The following is a 19,706-nucleotide window of genomic DNA, read 5'->3' as shown; positions in this document are numbered from 1 at the left end:
TAACCAACGGTGAGCGAGGGAGAAAAGCTAATGCTGACCATTAGCATTAGACCAAATCCAGTCATGGCCATAGTTCAGTGGGAGCATGGGGAGAAGATACAACAGTCAGCATCAACATGAACTCAGACAAGCGACTGGAGAGTCTAATACGATGGGGAGTGACAACTAGCAGGACACACATGGGTCAAACACATAACACCGCTCCATGGAGTCCCTGCTCACCTTTGCTCTATCTAGACCTCCATGTAACAAGTGTGATAACATACAAAGTACTTTTCTTAATTTGATAGCTGCAGTAGCAACTACATTTAGCTGAACTCCTCCATCTGGAGGTGTTACCCTTTTCTGTTTAATATAGTCCATCAACACATTTTTAATAGAAAATTAAACTAAGAAAGTAGAAAACTGAATCTGATTGGAAGAAGCAGCAAAAGATTGAATTTAAACTCTTTTAGAACGGATGCTCCAACTGCACCAAAACAACTTGGACATCACGGATATGGCAGTTCAAAACATTAGAGGCAAGATCCACATCTCTCTTTTAAAAATTCTGGTAATCTGAGTATTTAAAAAAAAAAAACACAAGCACCAGTTCTACATGTTTTCCCACTGTGTAATTCATCTGAACCCTCTGCCCAGTCCTGTGAAAGTGCATCAGAGAAATGCAAGCATCGAACACAAGTGTATTCGAGGCTAGCCAATGGAACAATGGAAAACTGATGAACAACCGCCTACAAAACTGCTGCCCACACACACACACTCTCCAAGTGCCTGTGGGAGGATGTACGTACAGTCATCTGCATTTTACCATTCAGACATCAGAGCCTGCCATTCAGCTACAACACCAGACAACAGCTGTGTATGTGTGAGAAAGTGTGTATGTGTGATCATCGACTACACATTTTAGTATTAACACAAGACAGGCTTACTTTCTGAGTAATCGTTCATTCAGCATTGTAGATACTTAGACAAACCAAGTGAGTATGTTTCTGTGTATTTGTCTGTATTTCTCTGTGTTCCCTATGACATATCCATAATCTTTATAAATACCAAAATGTATAAACGGTACACGTAGAAATGCCTATTTGCACCGCACATTCCCTTACAGTCTTGGTTGGGTTACCCCAGCCTTGGGCCAGTCCAGTTGTGATGCCCAGGGGTGGAAGTGTTGAGAGAGAGAGTTAGCAGGGTAATGAGACATGTTATGGAGCTGCTGTAAAGCCACATGGCCTGTAAACCTTTAATAGCTACCACCAACCAACACCCAAAACAACTGCAGATACCATCTCAAAAATCGTAAATCCCTGGGTGGTAACCTTTGTTGGATGTCACATCTTCAATGTTCTCTGATATATTCCTCTCAAAACACTGAAATTATGAATTGGTATCCAGTAGCTTTTGTATTTTCCATCTGTTTTGTATGTCAGATCTGTGTGGATATTTACTATAATACAAACCAAGTCACAAATGTTTAACTGTACCTGCTTTTACAACGTTGAACACATTCAATAGAGTACAACATCTTGGAAGACAATTTATTCCATCATTTTGAAATAGTTGCTCAACATATGCCTCTATTATAGCCAGCCTTCTCAATTCTTTGTTTTTCCATTTTTGTTTGCATAATTCTTATACTCAATGAGCAAATGTACTAAAGCATACAGTATAAGTATATCTCTGAGCAAAATGAATGTGAGATTGCAGCCAAGTGCCAACACAAGATCAAATCAAGTAACAATACTATTTTTTTTCAAAAATAATTGTTAGAACAGAAATGTTGTGACGACTGTATGTGTGCGTGTGCGTGTGTGCGCGCGCGCGCGTGCGTGCGTGCGTGCGTGCGTGTGTGTGTGCGCGTGTGCGTGCGTGTGTTCTTGATAGTTTAAGCACATGGCAGAGACATGGCACAGGGCCTGGAATGTCTCCAATAGGAAACTGAAATTACATTCAAAAGATAAGAACACATTGTATTGGGATTCTCAAGGGTTACGCTTTTCTGTTCTCTGCTCCCTCTGTCTTCCTCGCCTTTCTCCTCCTCCACTTAATCCCCAAATAAGTCCTTGGTCCATTAAAACACATAAATGGAGGACAGGCTTTTAGTTTAACTCATAAATAATGAAATCCTTGGTGGGTTGCCATAGAACAATCCCTCTATAACACATTTGATCAAACTAAATTCTCCATAACAACATTTATATTCAAGCTGAGTGCCTTCTGCAGTACTCAGAGAGCAGAAAGAATGCATAAACAAGCCATCCCACATGCACACAGATGCCCACATCGATATTCAGAAGAATCAGGTATGATTTGGAGGGAAAAGCCCCGATTGTGTAACTGTTGCCACGGTGACACTGTATGTTCCAGTCACAGCCATGAAGCAGTGACTACTCATCCTAAACCTCATTTGTACCCAAAGCAAACATCTATCTTCCCTCTCCTTCTGTTCTCCTTTCTCTCCCTCCCCATGTGTTAATCTCTTCCTCCACCCTTATCGCTCACTCCATCTCCCTCTCCCACCTCCCTCTTCTCCCGTTTTATCTCTCACAGTCAATGCCAGATCATAGGCTACTCAGTTCAACTGACAAATATGGAATGGGAGGATAGACGCAGCTTAGCAGACAACCACACACTGTCACTGTCATGCTTCTCTCCATGCTAGCTTTGACAGGCCTGACACACGGGGGGCATCAAACTAATGCAGCCTCACACCCTCCATCTGTGGCCTGGGGAACACCACACAGTGTTTCTCCAAGGATGTTCATATGGCCTTCGCTCACAATAATACCTGTTAAACTGATAATATATTAGGGATCCGAGAGGTCATCCATCATCATCCATCATGCCACAACTGTTGCCGCACATAGACCTCGATGGCACCCACTTATAAACAATTGTCTTCTCCAGCCATAAATCTTTGAGCAACAACAAATTATAATTCAAGTGTTGCAAGTGTGGTCTTTGCACTAGATGGCAGTGTGGGTAGATGGTAAAACCTATGAAACACACCGGGCTACTTTATCATTTCTAGAGCTTTTAACGGAGCCTGACACAGTCACATAATCTGGGGATCTAATATTTACAGTAACAATTATCCTTGAGCGTGTGCAGAGGAAATCCTTTCCCAAGGCCATTTGGGTCTAAAATAACAAGGCCAGAGGCTACTGGGGACACACATGAACGGTTCAACGGATCTGTGGCAACACCTTGATACATTTTAATGGGGTATGACGAGGGTCAGGAAATGATATGTACTTGTATGAGCGTGTCCCCTTATCCTTTGATTTCATCTTTCTTTCCCAATAAAAACAGCCAATAATAATATGGATAATGGTGCTGTACTTAAAATAATCAAACAATGATATGTTGGCTAACATTAGTTTTTTAACATTATAACCGTAGACTGTTATTTTATAAACATACTTATCCGATTAGGATTTCTCAAATTTGCTGGTATTTATTTGATATAATGTGCTTATACTATGTAGGTTATTTTTCTGGTGAATAATACTAATAATTTGATGTCATTTGTTTACTTCTCAACATTTTACCAATGCTGATATCTGCAATAACCTAATAGTTGCTTATACAGTATACTTGCCAGTTCAATTCGTCATCCAAGCTCTAATCTAAAAAAATAAACAGAAAAGCCATTGCCTGTGTAAAACGCAGTACGTTACTCCAAGTATTTACTTAGTAAGGAAGTCATAATATTTTTGACTCATGGCTGAAGTTAAGTTTCTCCAGCTCTCCCCAGGTTGGCAAAAAAATGCATCTCAAAATGCATCAGATTGATGCTTTAAAATATGGAATATTGAAAATGTTCTTCCGGGGGAGCATGCCCCCGGACCCCCCTAGAGGGATAATATCCTTCTCACCGTTTTCACCCCTGACCCGTTTTCATGCCTGATTTGTACTCAGGGTTCCTGCTCATGCTGTAGGTAATTTATTTGTTGCTATATTTTAGACATATCAAAAAACGACATTAATATCAATAGAAAAGACACATTTAACTGTTATCGCAAAGTAAGTTACTCAGTAAACAAAAATCATCTGAGCCTGTAGCGGATAACTGTCCAATGCAGGCTGAGCACTGTCACAGCTAATCATCTCCATTTTTCCTTAAAAATCAAAAATATTCCTTACATTTTTTTACTTAAAAGATACAAATATCAAAGGACAGAGTGAGAGGTCTCAGAGCTCAATGTGCAAAGGATTCAAATGTCAGTTTGTCGTCATACATTTTGTAAACAGAGTGTAGATGACGGCTGCGCTTTTAGCTTTTTTCGCTCTCTGCCAAGCCATCTACTTTCTTCTTTTGAGCAATTTTCCCAATGTGTTCCTCATGACTCATCCACCTGGCCCGAGGACCTGTTTGATTTCCAGGCATAGCCACTTTCACACAAACAGAAATGCAAAAATGAGTGTGTATGCAGAATAACACACACATAGATGTATCACTACTGACAATTCATGCCCATACAAGTTCAGGGATACACACAACCACATTACCATCATCATCATCATCACCATCATCATCATCATCATCATCATCATCATCATCATCATCATCATCATCATCATCGCCCTTAGGGGTAAACACCTTTTTCTATTTGGTTGATATCTAGCGGCATAGGGTAAACGTATTCCCCTCTCCCTGCATCTCCCCTTGGTCTTACAGTCATTTCTCTGTGGGCAATAATGATTTGTGAGATGGAGATGGACCATCAGTCTCTTCTATCCAAAAGCCCATCAAACTGTGACACAGCAGGTGAAGGAGGAGCAAAAATGGGCAGCAACAACATCCAATAGTCAAACGTGTTTGCCAAATCACGTGCAGCAATGCTATTGCTCCCTTTTATGCTGTCTTTCCCTGGTAGACCAAAGGTATTTCTAGGTGACAAAGGCAAAGGAGAAGCAATACATGTAGCAATAAATATAGCATTAACATTCATAGTTTCTCCAAAGCTACTGTAAAGGGTTTTATGAGCAGTTTCTTAACAGCTTTCGAACAGAAAACACCTACCAGGCTGAAGTGTGTGTGTGTGTGTGTGTGTGTGTTAATTAATTTTAGGGTGAAGACTTGGTTAGGTTTAGGATTAGGGTTAGGGTAAGGGTAAGGATTAGGGTTAGGCATGTGTTGGTTATGGTTAAGGTTAGGATAAGTCTCCAGGAAATGCATGTACGTCAATGTAATGTCCCCTGAAGTGATGCATACATGATGTGTGTGTGTGTGTGTGTGTGTGTGTGTGTGTGTGTGTGTGTGTGTGTGTGTGTGTGTGTGTGTGTGTGTGTGTGTGTGTGTGTGTGTGTGTGTGTGTGTGTGTGTGTGTGTGTGTGTGTGTGTGTGTGTGTGCATTGAAGGGGGGGGTCTCTACTTCCTCTTTTCACTTCTGATTTCCGCTGCTGTCTACTTTTCTCATGTCCTATAGGCTTCATTTCATTAAAAATCCTAGCAAACCTAATTTCACGCAATAAATGCATTACCCTAATCAACATTGATGAGTTGAGCATGCACTGGTGCACACATGCATATATCTGCGTGTGAGCGTGTGTTAGTGATTTTGCCATGATTAAGGAATTCCTATTTCTTCGTTGCTCCTGGCTCATGAGTATGGTGGAATAAACCGGTTCTACACCACTGCATGCTCCCACTTACTAATTATTATTGACCACTCTTTATGTGTAAAGTATGTATACATGTAAGTGTGTATGCACATGCACCTGTATCTGTAAGAGTGCGTGTGTGTAGGGAGGCGTGTGGCGCAGTGGATAGAGCCTTGGTGTTCGAATCAGGGGGTCACAGGTTCAAACCCCACTGCAGTCAGCATGTCGTTGTGTCCCTGGGCAAGACACTTCACCCCAAATTGCTCCTGTGGGGATTGTCCACAGAATTGAGTATGTTAGTCGCTTTGGATAAAAGCGTCTAACATGTAACATGTAATGTAATGTGTGTGTGAATGATTGGGCTGTATGTAATAATGCTTGGATTCAGAGCTGTTTCACTTGCCAACATACTTCTGAGATATTAAAGCACAGCGAGCTTACACTGATCTGTTTGAGTACCCAGAAGCCTCTTTGCTTTTCCTGACGTTTCAAGCTTTGACTCTTAGATGAAAGAAACAAATCAAGACAAATGGCACATCTAGGCTGACACATGCGAGCCATTCCCCGAAAAGTGGGGCCGCAATCATACGATGACAGATGATCTTTGATATATGCCTATTGGTGATGTCATTATCAAATCAGCAGACCTATGCAAACAGTAGTGCTGCTGCTTTACCCAGATACACAGCAGACATGTGTCATCGTTGGAGTTTTAAAATATTACCAATTATATTACGTTTAAACTTTAATTTCCTGGTCTAAGTACAGCCTTAAACAACATATATAAATGATATGTCTGTCTACACTCTAACAGAATTGTTAACCACATACATGTAGGCTCTATTTTCAGCTCTGAGTCATAAGAGTCATATTCTGTTATAACAGCAGAAAAACAGACTACTTGGCCTTTAAGGTCTGTAGTTATATAAAAGTCAGGTATTTTTCTTTCTATATCAATCCCTTCACACTTTAGCGGCATACTCACAGGATTGTTTTCAACAGGATTCTGGTGTGGAGGGGAGCAGTCAAGCTTTTGGCTAACTGATCCACATTGTTAAAGGGGCCTATTATGCTCCTTTTCAGGTTCATATTTGTGTAGTTATAATTACATAATTTGAATAGTAAAAAGTGCTGTATTCTTTCTCATACTGACTGTGCTTCAGCACCTCTTCCCACCCTCTGTCTGAAACCAGAGCCCAGACTGCTCTGATTGGTCAGCTGGCTAGCTCTGTTGTGATGGACAACCGCTTAGAAATGTCCTGCCCCTTAGCAATGTGTTGGAGCGCTCGCCAATAGAAGCGTGAGTGTTATATAGTGATGTTCTTATGTCTGTGTGGGAAAGAAACTCTGGAAGGAACTTTAAGCCTTTGCAGACCATTTACATGCACACAAAACCTATACACACTACAGGAAAGGGAAAACCAGAACAAGCATAATAGAGCCCCTTTAATACAAACAGGGAATGGTGTAAAAGTGAAAGCTAGTGCACCCTAAAGTCAAAGATCAGAACAGCCTAACTTACTGTGGGTAAATACATTCACTGATGGCTGATGATGATTACTTTAATATAAAGTGAGAAGGGACTCTGTAACAAAAGTAAAATGGCTGTCATAAAGAACATGACATTGACAGTGACTTACCAACATATACAGAACATTATTTAAAGAGGGATTTAATAGCATCATGCATGTTATTGTGCTGTGCAGGTGGGCCTTATCACTCAAAGCTTGGCTGCACAGTTTCATTTTATTGTGACACCCGCACACCAAACACACACATAAAAACACTGCTGGCACACACGTCTCCTGCTTGAAGTCTTTCATGGGTATAAGCAAAATACAATAGTGTGTAAGGGGAGCCGACATGTTTGACTAGTTTTCCTACTGATAAGTCTGACGCAGATGGAGCATGACGGGGAAAAGGATGTTAAAGCAAGATAATTTGTCACCAACTACCTACAATAACATTTGCTCCACAGCAGCTACTAAATAAACGTTCAGTATGAAGATGAATGTAACCGAGATTAGCTCACTACGCAAACCAATGCCAAGAATGTTAGCATAATTAGTGTAACTATACATCATTTCTTATATATTTTTGCATAACACTAAAAACTTACACACATCATCCCTAATTTCACTTCAAATAATACTTATTATCTTATAATTCTATAATAGGCATGAAACCGCTCTGTGAATATGTTTTTCGGCTTCAATTTGTTGTTTCATTTCTTCCAATTAAATTGAACACCACAACTGTCTGTGTTCGACCAACTGTGAAGAAGAAAGGATTAAAAATGTCTCGAGGGACACACACACACATTTTTGCATGTGTGTGTCAAATTCACAAGGTTTATGAAATGAAAATAAATACAATAGGCCATACCATGTTCTGTATATGTTCTTATTTTTTCTTTTTTAAAGAGCTTGTCATGGTCACATTGAGGACATAACAAACATTACCACCTCAACGTAGTCATTCATCAAACAGCAGAACAAAATGATTCATCACGTACAGAGTAATTTCACAGCCCACGTGTGTATTTCTTTATAAAAAGGTAGGCCATGTCATTGGGCTTTTGCCAAATGTTTGCAGAAGCTTTCTCTTGTGGGAGGGTGATCATAGTCTATTTATAGTTAGTCTCCGTATTCGTGATGGAAGCACCTGTAAAATAGGCAATTTTACAGTCACTGCGCCTAATCACTCAGCTGTGGGATGGATATAACCTGCCAGCCAGCTGTGAGCGCACATCGGTGATCTAAGAGTGTGTGTGTGTGTGTGTGTGTGTGTGTGTGTGTGTGTGTGTGTGTGTGTGTGTGTGTGTGTGTGTGTGTGTGTGTGTGTGTGTGTGTGTGTGTGTGTGTGTGTGTGTGTGTGTGTGTGTGTGTGTGTGTGTGTGTGTGTGTGTGTGTGTGTGTGTGTGTGTGTGTGTGTGTGTGTGTGTGTGTGTGTGTGTGAACCTTCCTGTCAGTGATCTTATAGATCGATAAACTAACATAAGTACAAGTATTGTATAGTTACAAACATAAATTGACCAAGGACTTAAAAAAAAGTAATCACTCTCTGTGACCGTTAAAAAAACGAGTTGTGTTTATAAAGTTAATCTGCAATTGCAATGTATGAAAGAAACTGACCCGTAGGGCAATAACAAGCAACAAGGCTTTGAGTATTTGAGTGTGCAAGCTTTTTCACACAACAGGGTTTTGCTTTATTAAAGTGAATTGCCCATTTAATCAAATTCTATAATGAAAAAAAAGAAAAGTGAAAAAAAAACGAAATTACTAAATGCCCTGCCCACATGTGGGCACACATTGTAAACTCTGTCACTCTTCCCAGGGTGGTAACAGAAAGTGCTCCACTTTAAATAAAACGCAGTGGCAAACAACAAGGGGAAAAGGCAGGCAGCAGACAAATCAGTTTGCACTTAAGATATGATGAGAGAAAAGGTCCTTTTGAATGTCTTGCATACATGTATATCCTTTACTGTTATTCTTACCGGTAATAAGTCTACTAAAATAATAAGTGTTGTAAAAGAATACATACTGTGTTGTAAAAGAATACATACTGCCATTATTTTTTGCCACATTCGTCCGTGATTAATAATAAAGCAGATACATGTTAATCAAATACATGCAGTCACATTTTTAAGTAATACAATAAAAAAATGGTGGGTCATTTAAATAAATGACAGGCACCGATGGAACAGAGTGGACTATTAATATTTTTGATCAACCAGCCAGAGTGGCTTAGCCAATCTATACCATTTCATCATTTTGGCTTTGCTCGAGAGATGATTGACAGTCCTCTTCCTTCTCATGTATAAATAAATATCAAACTGTCCAATACGCCACTGAAAGCCTTCACACTGCTTATGAATAATAATTTCTGACTTTCAATCCAGAAAATAACAAGACACTTCTAGAAACCTTGTCTGATCCATCAAGACTTTACACCAAAGTGAGTTTCTGAGGTGAACATTACCCATTGTAGGAGGAGAATCAGGTTTTATGTTATATCAGCGACACCTAATTTAAATAGGTGATAAAGGTTAGCAAGGCTTGTGAGGTGGATGAGCTGCCGAGTCACAGCATCCTCTTAATGTCTGCTGACTCAGAGACAGAGTCTCATTATTTAAAAGATACCTTACTTTATTCGTAATCTCAACACTGTATATGCAATAACACGAACTGTACCTGTGGGTATCATATACCAAGATTCTTTCGCACTTATAGATCGGAGCATAATCTTATTTTACTACGGACATAATTCACATAAGCTTCTTACCTGTTTGAGCTTCTTCAAGTCTTCATCCAACTCCAGATTGTCCAAGATGACAGCCACAAAAAGACTGAGAAGAATCTAAAATGCAACAAGAGGAAATGAATGAGAAAGTCTCCCGAGTTTGATCACATTACACTATGTCAATGTCATTATCCCTATTACCATAAAACAAGGCTTTTTCAAAAATACAAAGTTTGCTAAGTAATTGCATGTGTCTCTTGCTCAGTTCTGGAAGAGATCCTGCCTGTCTGGGGTGAAGTGTGAGTCATCCACAGACTGCATGCTCCCTATATAAGAAGGCCACACACTGAAATGTCAGCACTTCTTACGCCTGCAAGTCTGATTAACTGTGATGAGATGTAACACTTGAGGGAACACTGAAGGGGTCGTGGCACTAATTGAAAGCATTAAGAAAACAACTCATGTATGCTTTTGCCACTTATTTCCAACAACCGGCTTTTACCGACTATAGAACTGCACCAACCAATATGCTAAGAAATCAAATACAACAGTCTCTTCAACATATTTGCCTTGCACATTTGAATAAGCACAACACGTTTCTCACCAGGGTAGCAAACAGATGGTAGAGGATGAAGTAGATGGCCACTACCGGAGCCCACATATGACCTACAGCCACCAGAGTCTGGTCCATGACATCAACCCAGCCCTCCTGGGTTAGGATCTGGAACATAGACATGAATGCCTACAGGGGGTAGAGCACAGGAATATAAAAAGTAAGAGAGGCAAAAGACAACAGAGGGCAACTGAGTACACAAGGAGAAACAATGAAGAAAGAGTCGGAGATGAAATTACAGAGACACAGACAGATCTGACATTTGAAACATGCTTTTTCACAGGAGAGCAAATATCACACAACTGATGCACATATCCCGCCCTGACCATCCTTCTCTAGCTGGCGGTTGTGATGTTTTGAAATACAAGCCATAAAAAGAACAGAAGAAGTGCAATCCTTTATTGTTGTACTGTCTTGCTGCCCTCTTATCTACTTGGTAGAGGTCAGATTAAAGTGTAGGGAACAGCAAGCTGCGACACTGTGGCCCCTGGAGTCAAATGACACGCCTGCGCCTCCTCTTTAGCATCTCACCTCCAGACAGACTCCCCCCTCCCCTCCCTCCCACCTGCTCCCACATCCCTGTCACTGCAGATAAAGATAAACCCAGCAACAGGTCTGCCCGTTGGAGAGACAGCCAAACATCATTAACTATGATGGGATGTGTGTCTTTGTGCATGTGGGTGTGTGAGGCACAAGCAATAAGAAAAACGAAGAGAGAAAATGCGAGCGAGGAGGGTAACATGGCATACAAGTGGCATCTGTTTACGAGCAACCCCTCATCTCCCACTGTGCTGGGGATCAGCGAGATGTTGGAGGGGAGAAAAAAAGATATGGGAGTTGGAAAGACGCGGCTAATGAGAGAGAAAGAAGCTCATGAGCACTTAGAAATCAAAGGAGGTACCACATCTGCCGACCAACCATGCATCTCATCATCAGCATCTGCAGTCCTCGGCATCGCTCGTCTGAGGTGCCCCTCTAGAACGGCTCATAGGCATTTCTTAATGTGTTTGCAGTGCATTTCCTTTTCTACCTGTGTGTCTGATTTGATCTTCATTTCAGCAGATGGCTCTTACTTTAAAACAGCTGATATTTCCGGCTAAATAAAATAAGACCTACTACCGTAATTTTCGGACTATAAGGCGCACCTGAATATAACCCGCAGCAGCTACATTGAATGATGTGTACATATATAAGCCGCACTGGACTATAAGCCGCAGGTGTTTTAATGTTTAATTACCATATGTACGGGTTCGTGCACAGAGGGGATTGTCGGGAAAGAGATGGCTGTTTGAGGAAGCTCCAATTTATTAACATTTCAACAAACAAGTTGCATATTTGCATAACGTATTCAAGTGTTACCATTTAGTGCAATAGTAGCTACAGAACATGTACTGTGCTGTGTAAACTGTACTGTATCACATAGCGTTTCAGACACACACACTTTTCAACTTTCAAACGTAAACGGTGCGCTCCCAGCGCACGTACCGGCAGTGATCGACAGCAGTGGTTTTCAACCAGTGGTACGGGGACCACCAGTGTATTTCTATTTCATTTTCCATAATGAGGGTTTGTGCATGAAAACTTCCTTTGCACAAACTGTCTCGCTCTCGTAATGTCTGTCTGTCTTGCTCTCGTTCTGTCTCTCGTACCACTCTCGGTTCCACTTTTACGCGCTACCTGTCTCACTCTTTTCCGGCCTCCAGCTTTTCCTGCTGGAGCCCGCCGCTTAAAGGTGGCGGGCGCGGACCGGTCATAGAGCCCATAGAGTTAAAGGTGGTGGACTGTAACCTGTAAAATCCATAGATTGAGGAGGTCCCCTAGTGGCCGTTAGCTGTGCAAATCCAGATTAGCCGCACCGTTATATAAACCGCAGGGTCGAAAAATGGGGAAAAAGGCGCAGCTTATAGTCCGAAAATTACGGTAATCTCTAAATGCAGAGGAGCATGTGTGGGTATGAAGGGCAATACATTGGTATCTGATAACAATCAATCATTTCCAGGGAGCCCCATTATACAATGAAAGTGGTTGATGTGCCAGCATTGTTGTATTCATACATGCGCTGAATACAGACAAGGTAATTATAGTAAAGAGTAAAGTCCATTGTGCATAACAATAAATTGAATTATTTAGACTCCTGACGACAGATTTCCAGAAATCTTTTCAATGAATCCACTTGTTGTGCTTCATATTGTGATCACTTTGTATATACTTTAAATAGATCATCTGCACTAGTTTTTATATTTACCCTAGTGAGTGCGAGTGTTTTCTTACCCTGGGGAAAGTGGTGAAGCGGTCCAGCTCCTCCACAAAGCAGAACATCTGCAGGCTGATGGCAGACATGACGATGAGGAGGCTGGCTGTGAACACCACCAGGCTGCCCAGCTTTTTACCTGGACCGAAGATCTTATACACAAAGTCCTCCAGAGCCGGCGAAATCTTAATCAAACGCACCACACGGAGCACCTGCATGGAAGAAAGTTTCGAAAAAATATCAGAGTTATAAAACAAAAACACAGTGGAACATTGATAAGATATTGATTTTTAAAACACAGAGCATTGATCTTGACCCGGTGATAAAGGTGCAGTGATGGTGTGATCTGTCAACTGGCTCAGTCCCTAAATTGCTTGCAGTGACAACAACCAGCCACAAAAGGTAATGCATATTGGTCAGGCTTTGATCAGACATCCACAGAGTAGCTATCGATCGAGCTCAGAACTGATGCCCCTGGCCAGAGATTTGTCTTTAGAATCCAGCTCAAAGCCAAATAAATGGCTGTCTCCCGTTCCCGGGATCCACAACAAATAAGGAGACAAATGGAGGATAATAGTTTATAAGGGAGCCTAAAGAAAACAAATACAGTAATAATTCTCACAGCATAATAAGATGGGATGGAAAGAAAGTTGACCTTCTTGTCCGGACAGACTATGATGACCACTATCCATTTTACAACTGATGCAGGCATAATATAACAAGGTGGGATCACAGATGATATAAGGCCATAACATTCTAAAGTTATTCACTTCTCGTTCTTTGTCTTCACAGCCTCCAAACAAGGTTTTGGAATAATCATCTGTTTAAGATTGAACGTGTTGTATTGATCTGAAATAGGTTTGTTCAGTGGGTGGTGGTGGTAAGGTTTAGAGAGTTCATAACATTTAGTTTAAGTAGATTGAGCTAAGTATGAAGATGTGGGAACAAATTAAACAAATACTATTATGCAAATGTTGCACATGTGCGAAATGAAACCTGATTTATATGTATAAACCACGCCCACTTCCAGTCTTCTATCCGAATACAGATACAGAGACACATGTTTCTTTTTAGTTGATATAAATACAGATAAGGAAATCTCTAGTACTCACTAGAAAAGTTGAATCTAACATTTAGTTGCATATCTCTAATCTAAGAAAAACATAACTGTTATAAGAGGAAAACATATCTTCGCCAGTACTAATGCAGACAGAAAATGAACAATGAATAATCTTGAGCGAAATGACTTTGATGTGCAAAACTAATTACCACTACAAGGGGTTATCCCAACTACAGTTCAGGCTCAGGGCCAGATCTGGAGATAGAAACACGATAAATCACAGAATATTGTTTCACGGCTTAATTTAAAACCTTGTCTTTGTACAAAGAGCATTGTGTGTCTGCTACCAATGATCAACTATCAATGAGACTCAGTGAATGGCTCTCCAGCTGTGTTGCTGTGTGCGCTTCTGGCTCTAGCCTCTTGCAAGACAAAGCAATGCTTAACATTGAAGTGCCTATTGTGTCCCATTGTTCCCCGACACAGATAGCCCATCCAGAATTTAAAACATGTTGGCCAAATACCAACAACTAGAATCGGACCAGTGCATCCCTACCAGGAATGTGGAAACTAATTTTCATTTCTGCCTTTCTAAATAAATTCAGTGACTGAACTGTTGAATTGTGCTGCGACTGAACTCATTGCAATTCTGAACCAACAGAATCAAAATGTTGGGTGCTCATTAAAAATGATTATGCTAAGTGTATTTCAAGTGTGTATGTATGAGCTTTAGAGCATGTGACATTTGGTCAGGAATAGAAGACGGTTGGTACGGCTAACCTTTAGCCTAATCATTTGTGACTAAATGTCACCTATAAAAACCTGGACCTACATGAAATCACCATGAGAGTGGAGAGACAGGAAGGCGCTTCCGGTTGCTCTTTAAAAACTTCTCATTACCCAAAAGCAAACAACTGCTATGAAGGAGGACACATCTTTTGCTGCAGATGAAGGATTGGATGACATTTCACTCTACAAACTCGTAATATCGGTGCATGATGTTTCGTAGTTGTTACTACCCTGAGCTTGTACCCTGAGGTTGTACTTAAAACCTTTTTGTTAATATTTCATAAAGATAAATAGCAATAACGTGTTTTTCCTTTGACGACCACCATGTTTGATGCAATGAGCTGTCAAACACGAGTTCTTATTGTGTGTGTGTTGCTTTTTTACAACATTAAAAGATCCTTAGAGCCCAGCAGTGGAGCTGAGCAATGAATGGTTTTCAGTGAGAACTCACAATCTATGAATAAAGTGCAATTGTAAGATCTACAGCACATCATGTGTTAATAAATACAATATGTGAGTGTAGGTATGACATGTAGACCCCAACACAGCTCTGAAGTGTAATCTACAGAAAATATTACCAATTTCATTCAAAATTAAATATTGGTTATACAAGTTATTTTCTTCCTCAAAGACGTGCATAGTTTATGAATGCAATACTGTTCTGCAGCCAATGCTTACATCTTAGAATAATGGAACGTCTTGCCAGCACATAAATGGACCATAACTCAGAAAAACATAAAAAGTCTGCATTACCATGAACAAATAAGGTAGTCTAATTTAGGGGAGAAATAAAACAAGGTTTATTTCTCCCTGAAATGGATGACCAAGCTAAAGCAAGTCATTCCAAGTTAATTTTCCTCTTGTACTAAAATTACAGCCTGGGAGAAGAAAAACAGTAATGTTTGTTTTGGTCACAGTAATATCCAGAGCATAATTTAATCAAAGAACAATGAACAAGTCAACAGCCTTTTGTTATGGAATAAAGATACCTGTATACCAAAGGATACCAAATATATACAGAATATTTCTTTGCTTGAGTGTATGCGCTTGTGTGGAAGGCAGCTGTTGAGTGAGTCAGACAGGATCAGGGCAGCTTGTATGGTCAAGGCTCATTAAAGTCATATCAAGAAGCTCTTTCCCATCAGATCCTCCAAAGAGCTTTTCATTGACCGCATTACGCGACAGCAAGGTCACAGGGTCACTTGTGATTCAAACGCTGTGGATGGATGATAATGGGTCATAATATAAAGAGTTGATGAATGTTTCTGCTTTGAGAACTGGGAACACTATTCACACTTTGGTGGAGGTTACATCCCACACAAATATATAGGCAAACACAAAATGTATAGAACACATCCTGCCAACCGTCACAACTAGATTACATTTCTTGAGAGGGCAAAGGCATCAGACTGTATTTATTTTACCAACAGAATGGTTAGGACTTTCCCGTTTTATTGCATCACATAAAATAATGTAGGCCTCTCTTTTCAGACCCAGTTTAACGCTTTGACTCTTTTAACTTTATACATCAAATGCGCTCTAACAATGTCATCACTGAAAATGCTACACTTAGAAATCACTTAACTTAATCTCTGTAAGACATTTGTGGTGACAGCGCATTTAACGCATTTTGAATGAGAAGAGGAAAGATTTTAACACTGAAGAGGGATATGATCGATTTGTACTCATAATGCATAGTCGCAGGAAAGAGATGTCACTAAATGATTCACAGCTTCTGTTCTTCACTGAGATGTTATCTTGAGTGGGGATGATTCAGTTTCATATTTAGGATATAATGGGGTTTAATGAATATGTATACAGGCAGGCTGTGTGTGTGTCTGTGCGTGTGCGCGTGTGTGTGTGTGAACACATACCTGAAAGTAGGTGAACTGAGAGTGGTAGAGGTCAGGGTAGATGTGCAGTGTTGTGCCCACCACCAACAGAGATTCAAACTTGTGCAGGGAGGAGCTGATGTAGCCGGTGAAGCCCAGGCACCAGATTTTTAGAAGAGCTTCCAGGTCAAATAACACAGTAAAGGCAACCTGGGATAAATACAAACATCGCAATCAGTTTGAGCATTTACTCCCTTGCCACCAAATTGTAGGTTCCACTCCTTTATTGTAGAGTATAATACTCTCTGATGAACGTTGCTTGATTACGGTCTGATTTGTCTTAATGTCAGAGTCGATCTGTGCATTTACTTATTTAAGGCATGGTCTAGTAGTGGTGTTACTTACCTAAGTACTCTATTTGGGTACATTTTCAATTGCGGCTCCTTTATTATTTTACTGTCTGAGTTTTTAGAGTATTTTTTTTTCTTCTACATTTAATTGCCAGCTATAGTTCCTTGTTAATTTGGAGATTCAGATTTAACAAACTAATTATAACATGATGTCTCTCTCGTTACAGATCAATAGTTTAAAGAAGCTTCCACCAGCTACAACACCTAAATGCAGTTTACATTTTGATGAATTGAGAACTTCAGGGTTTTAACTTTAGCCCCTACCTAGGGAGATCATCAGGATTTATTTTCTTGCTGCATCGATTTTTGTTTTAAATCTATCCTTTGCTAGTTTCCAACTTTTTGTACAATTCTAAATCCTTGTAGGACTTATTTAAGTAAACCGCCACTATCTTCAGCGGTGGGAAATACAGTAAGGAGGAAATAAACTTGGCACAACACCAATAAAACACGTATTTCTTCATTTCACTCTAAACTCAGTGCCTCCATTTCCTATTTTCCCTTCATAGTCTCCACACAGATAGGAATACATCTGTCGATCGATGGCTGTATGATATGAATAGAGGGAGTGAGAGAAGGTAATATAGAGACTGATTTGTTCCTCCCTTTTCTTATCTCCTCCATTCAGCTGTGTGAGGGAGAGAGAGGTATGAAGAGATGCTCCTCACTGTCATGGTTACTGTACGACCTGCATACTGATGAGATCACACTAACCTGTATGACACATACAGCACAGTGTTCATAAATCCTAAACTGGCTGATATCCGGAAAAAGCATCATCCACTCAGATTAAGCAGGATCAAATTCATATTAATTACAGACCATGATATAACCATGAAAGGTCATTCAAACAAGGACCTCTACTGTGTGTATTTGTCTTTTAACAAATAAAAGATGATCTCATTCTGTTTATTTACCCTTCTAATAAAATTAAAAAGAAGATGAAGCTCAAAATAGAAGCCTAGGTCTAAGGATTTGTGTTACAAAAAGGGGGTTTGAAGGGGACTTAGTCAGAACAAAAAACAGGAAGTGAAAATAAGAAAACAAAAAAAACATCTCACCTCTGCCAGGTAAAACTCGTCATAGTGCCTGCGGTAGTTCTCGCCTTTATAATAGTTGCTAGCAGCAACAATGACGTCCACAGCGACCATGCTCAAGATGAACATGTGGAACACAGAGGACCGCATCAGTTGCTGTGGAAACAGAGCAGTTTTCAATTGCAATCAATGAAAATTGCACACAGGAGCAAAGAGGAAAGAAGAAGTGTGGAGAAAATCAACGGCCATTTTCAATTGTGAGCCAACAATACCATGATAATTAGGTGGAGCATTGAATGAGATAAATGATAGATATATATGTATAGCTTCAGGGATCACAGGATATAAGATAAATGAAGGATGTTCAGATATTCAGGGATGGAAAGAATATATATGTGGCGGCACAGATATGTGTTATTTCTTTTATGAGGTTCTGACTATATCCTAAACTTAAATTAAGAGGTGGAAATAGGGATATAGGGACAGAAACTAAACTGCAAGAAATTCAAAGCAATCAGGGGCCTTTCATTGGCTGCTGGGAGAAACATCCACCCAGACAGCAGAATCAGTGTGTATTCAGAGAGCCGGAAACAAGAAAGCAAAGGGGCAATACATGTATGTTATTTCCTGTGGGAGCAGCAGATGCATTGAACGCCTACAACAACATCACATAATAGAAACAATCATGAATTTAAAGAATGCGAGGGAAACTACCCTGCAAAAACTCTGACAAAACATTCTCTCATTTAGACAAACACTGTTACCGTGTGTTTATTTGGGTACAATATGACAGATGTGATCACAGCCTTGAACTGCACGTATGTGGCATAATGAACAGATTGTGAGTGGGTTGAATAGCAGACCCTAAAAAAAGATGTGCATGTGAGACTGGTAATGGGAAGGATTGAAAAAGTCAAAAAATGCGAGGAAGCCTTTAAGACGGATGAAGAGTGTTTCTCAGCGTTGCTTGAAAGATCAAATTCACCCCAGGAAAATGGGACCACCGCCATCCACCCTCCTACACTCAAACAAACTTACAGTACACATTTGTTCAACTTTAGAAAGCCTGGTGGGCAATTGGTGTTTTGAAACCAGTGATTTATCAAGTATTGCTTTTTCCAAACTGTTGCCATATTTGCTAAAACTATCGCAATATCATAACAGCAGAGCATGAGACTTCAACAGGAACATGTTTACATTAAGCCAAAACCTACTGGCCAGAGAAAATGTTCTTAATTGAAAGATAAACAGTTCACTTAAATGTTTCTGAAAACATGTAAGGTAAGAGATAGGCAATACAGTTGCAGAATTTATATTTATATTTACGATAAACATTGTCCTGTTTAACTGGTTGATCCGAGTTCACCAGCAGTGATTGACACTGTGTAAGATACTCCTCTGCTCTGATTGGATGTTCTCCTTCAGGCGTGCTTGAATTTTGCAAATGCAATAAATATCACTTTACTTTCGACTGACCGAAAATACAAGTCGCTCTTTAAGAGAATGCAGCTTTTAAAAACTCCCAGCATGAGCATCACAGGTTGGGAAACTCTGTAGCGTCTTAAAGAGATACTTAATAACCAAACATATTTTAAAAGGTCGTTCTTGGTCTTTAAACACTGTAACTACTGCTTTGTCTGCCCTTTTATTGTCGTCTAATTATCTTAGTTTACAAGTCATTCGAGTCGCTTTTGTCTTAAATGTGGATTATTGGCATCATAAGCTCTGCCTGTACACACACAGTGGTAGGCCTCCCTGACTAACATTGGACGTGACAAAGCAGTTTGACATTTCCAGCAACCAGACTCTCTCCCCCATGGGTGTTTTGGCCGAACAGAGTTGTGTGTGTGTGTGTGTGTGTGTGTGTG

General features: G+C 40.2%; 1 protein-coding gene across 1 annotated transcript in view; it reads right to left on the bottom strand.

The window, feature by feature from the left end:
• Positions 1-19,706, bottom strand: part of nalcn (sodium leak channel, non-selective) — a 74,646-nt gene that overhangs the window by 22,813 nt on the left and 32,127 nt on the right. Inside the window, exons 13-17 of the mRNA XM_034110594.2 lie at positions 17,863-17,994; positions 16,434-16,601; positions 12,731-12,922; positions 10,451-10,588; positions 9,889-9,963 (exon numbers count right to left, since the gene is read on the bottom strand). Of these exons, the coding sequence (XP_033966485.1) occupies positions 9,889-9,963; positions 10,451-10,588; positions 12,731-12,922; positions 16,434-16,601; positions 17,863-17,994 (705 nt within the window). The remainder of the gene's footprint in view (positions 1-9,888; positions 9,964-10,450; positions 10,589-12,730; positions 12,923-16,433; positions 16,602-17,862; positions 17,995-19,706) is intronic.

Source organism: Pseudochaenichthys georgianus, chromosome 21 (genome assembly GCF_902827115.2).
Source record: "Pseudochaenichthys georgianus chromosome 21, fPseGeo1.2, whole genome shotgun sequence".
NCBI lineage: Eukaryota > Metazoa > Chordata > Actinopteri > Perciformes > Channichthyidae > Pseudochaenichthys > Pseudochaenichthys georgianus.
Note: the sequence above shows the minus strand (reverse complement) of the source record. Positions and strands in the feature narration are given on the sequence as shown.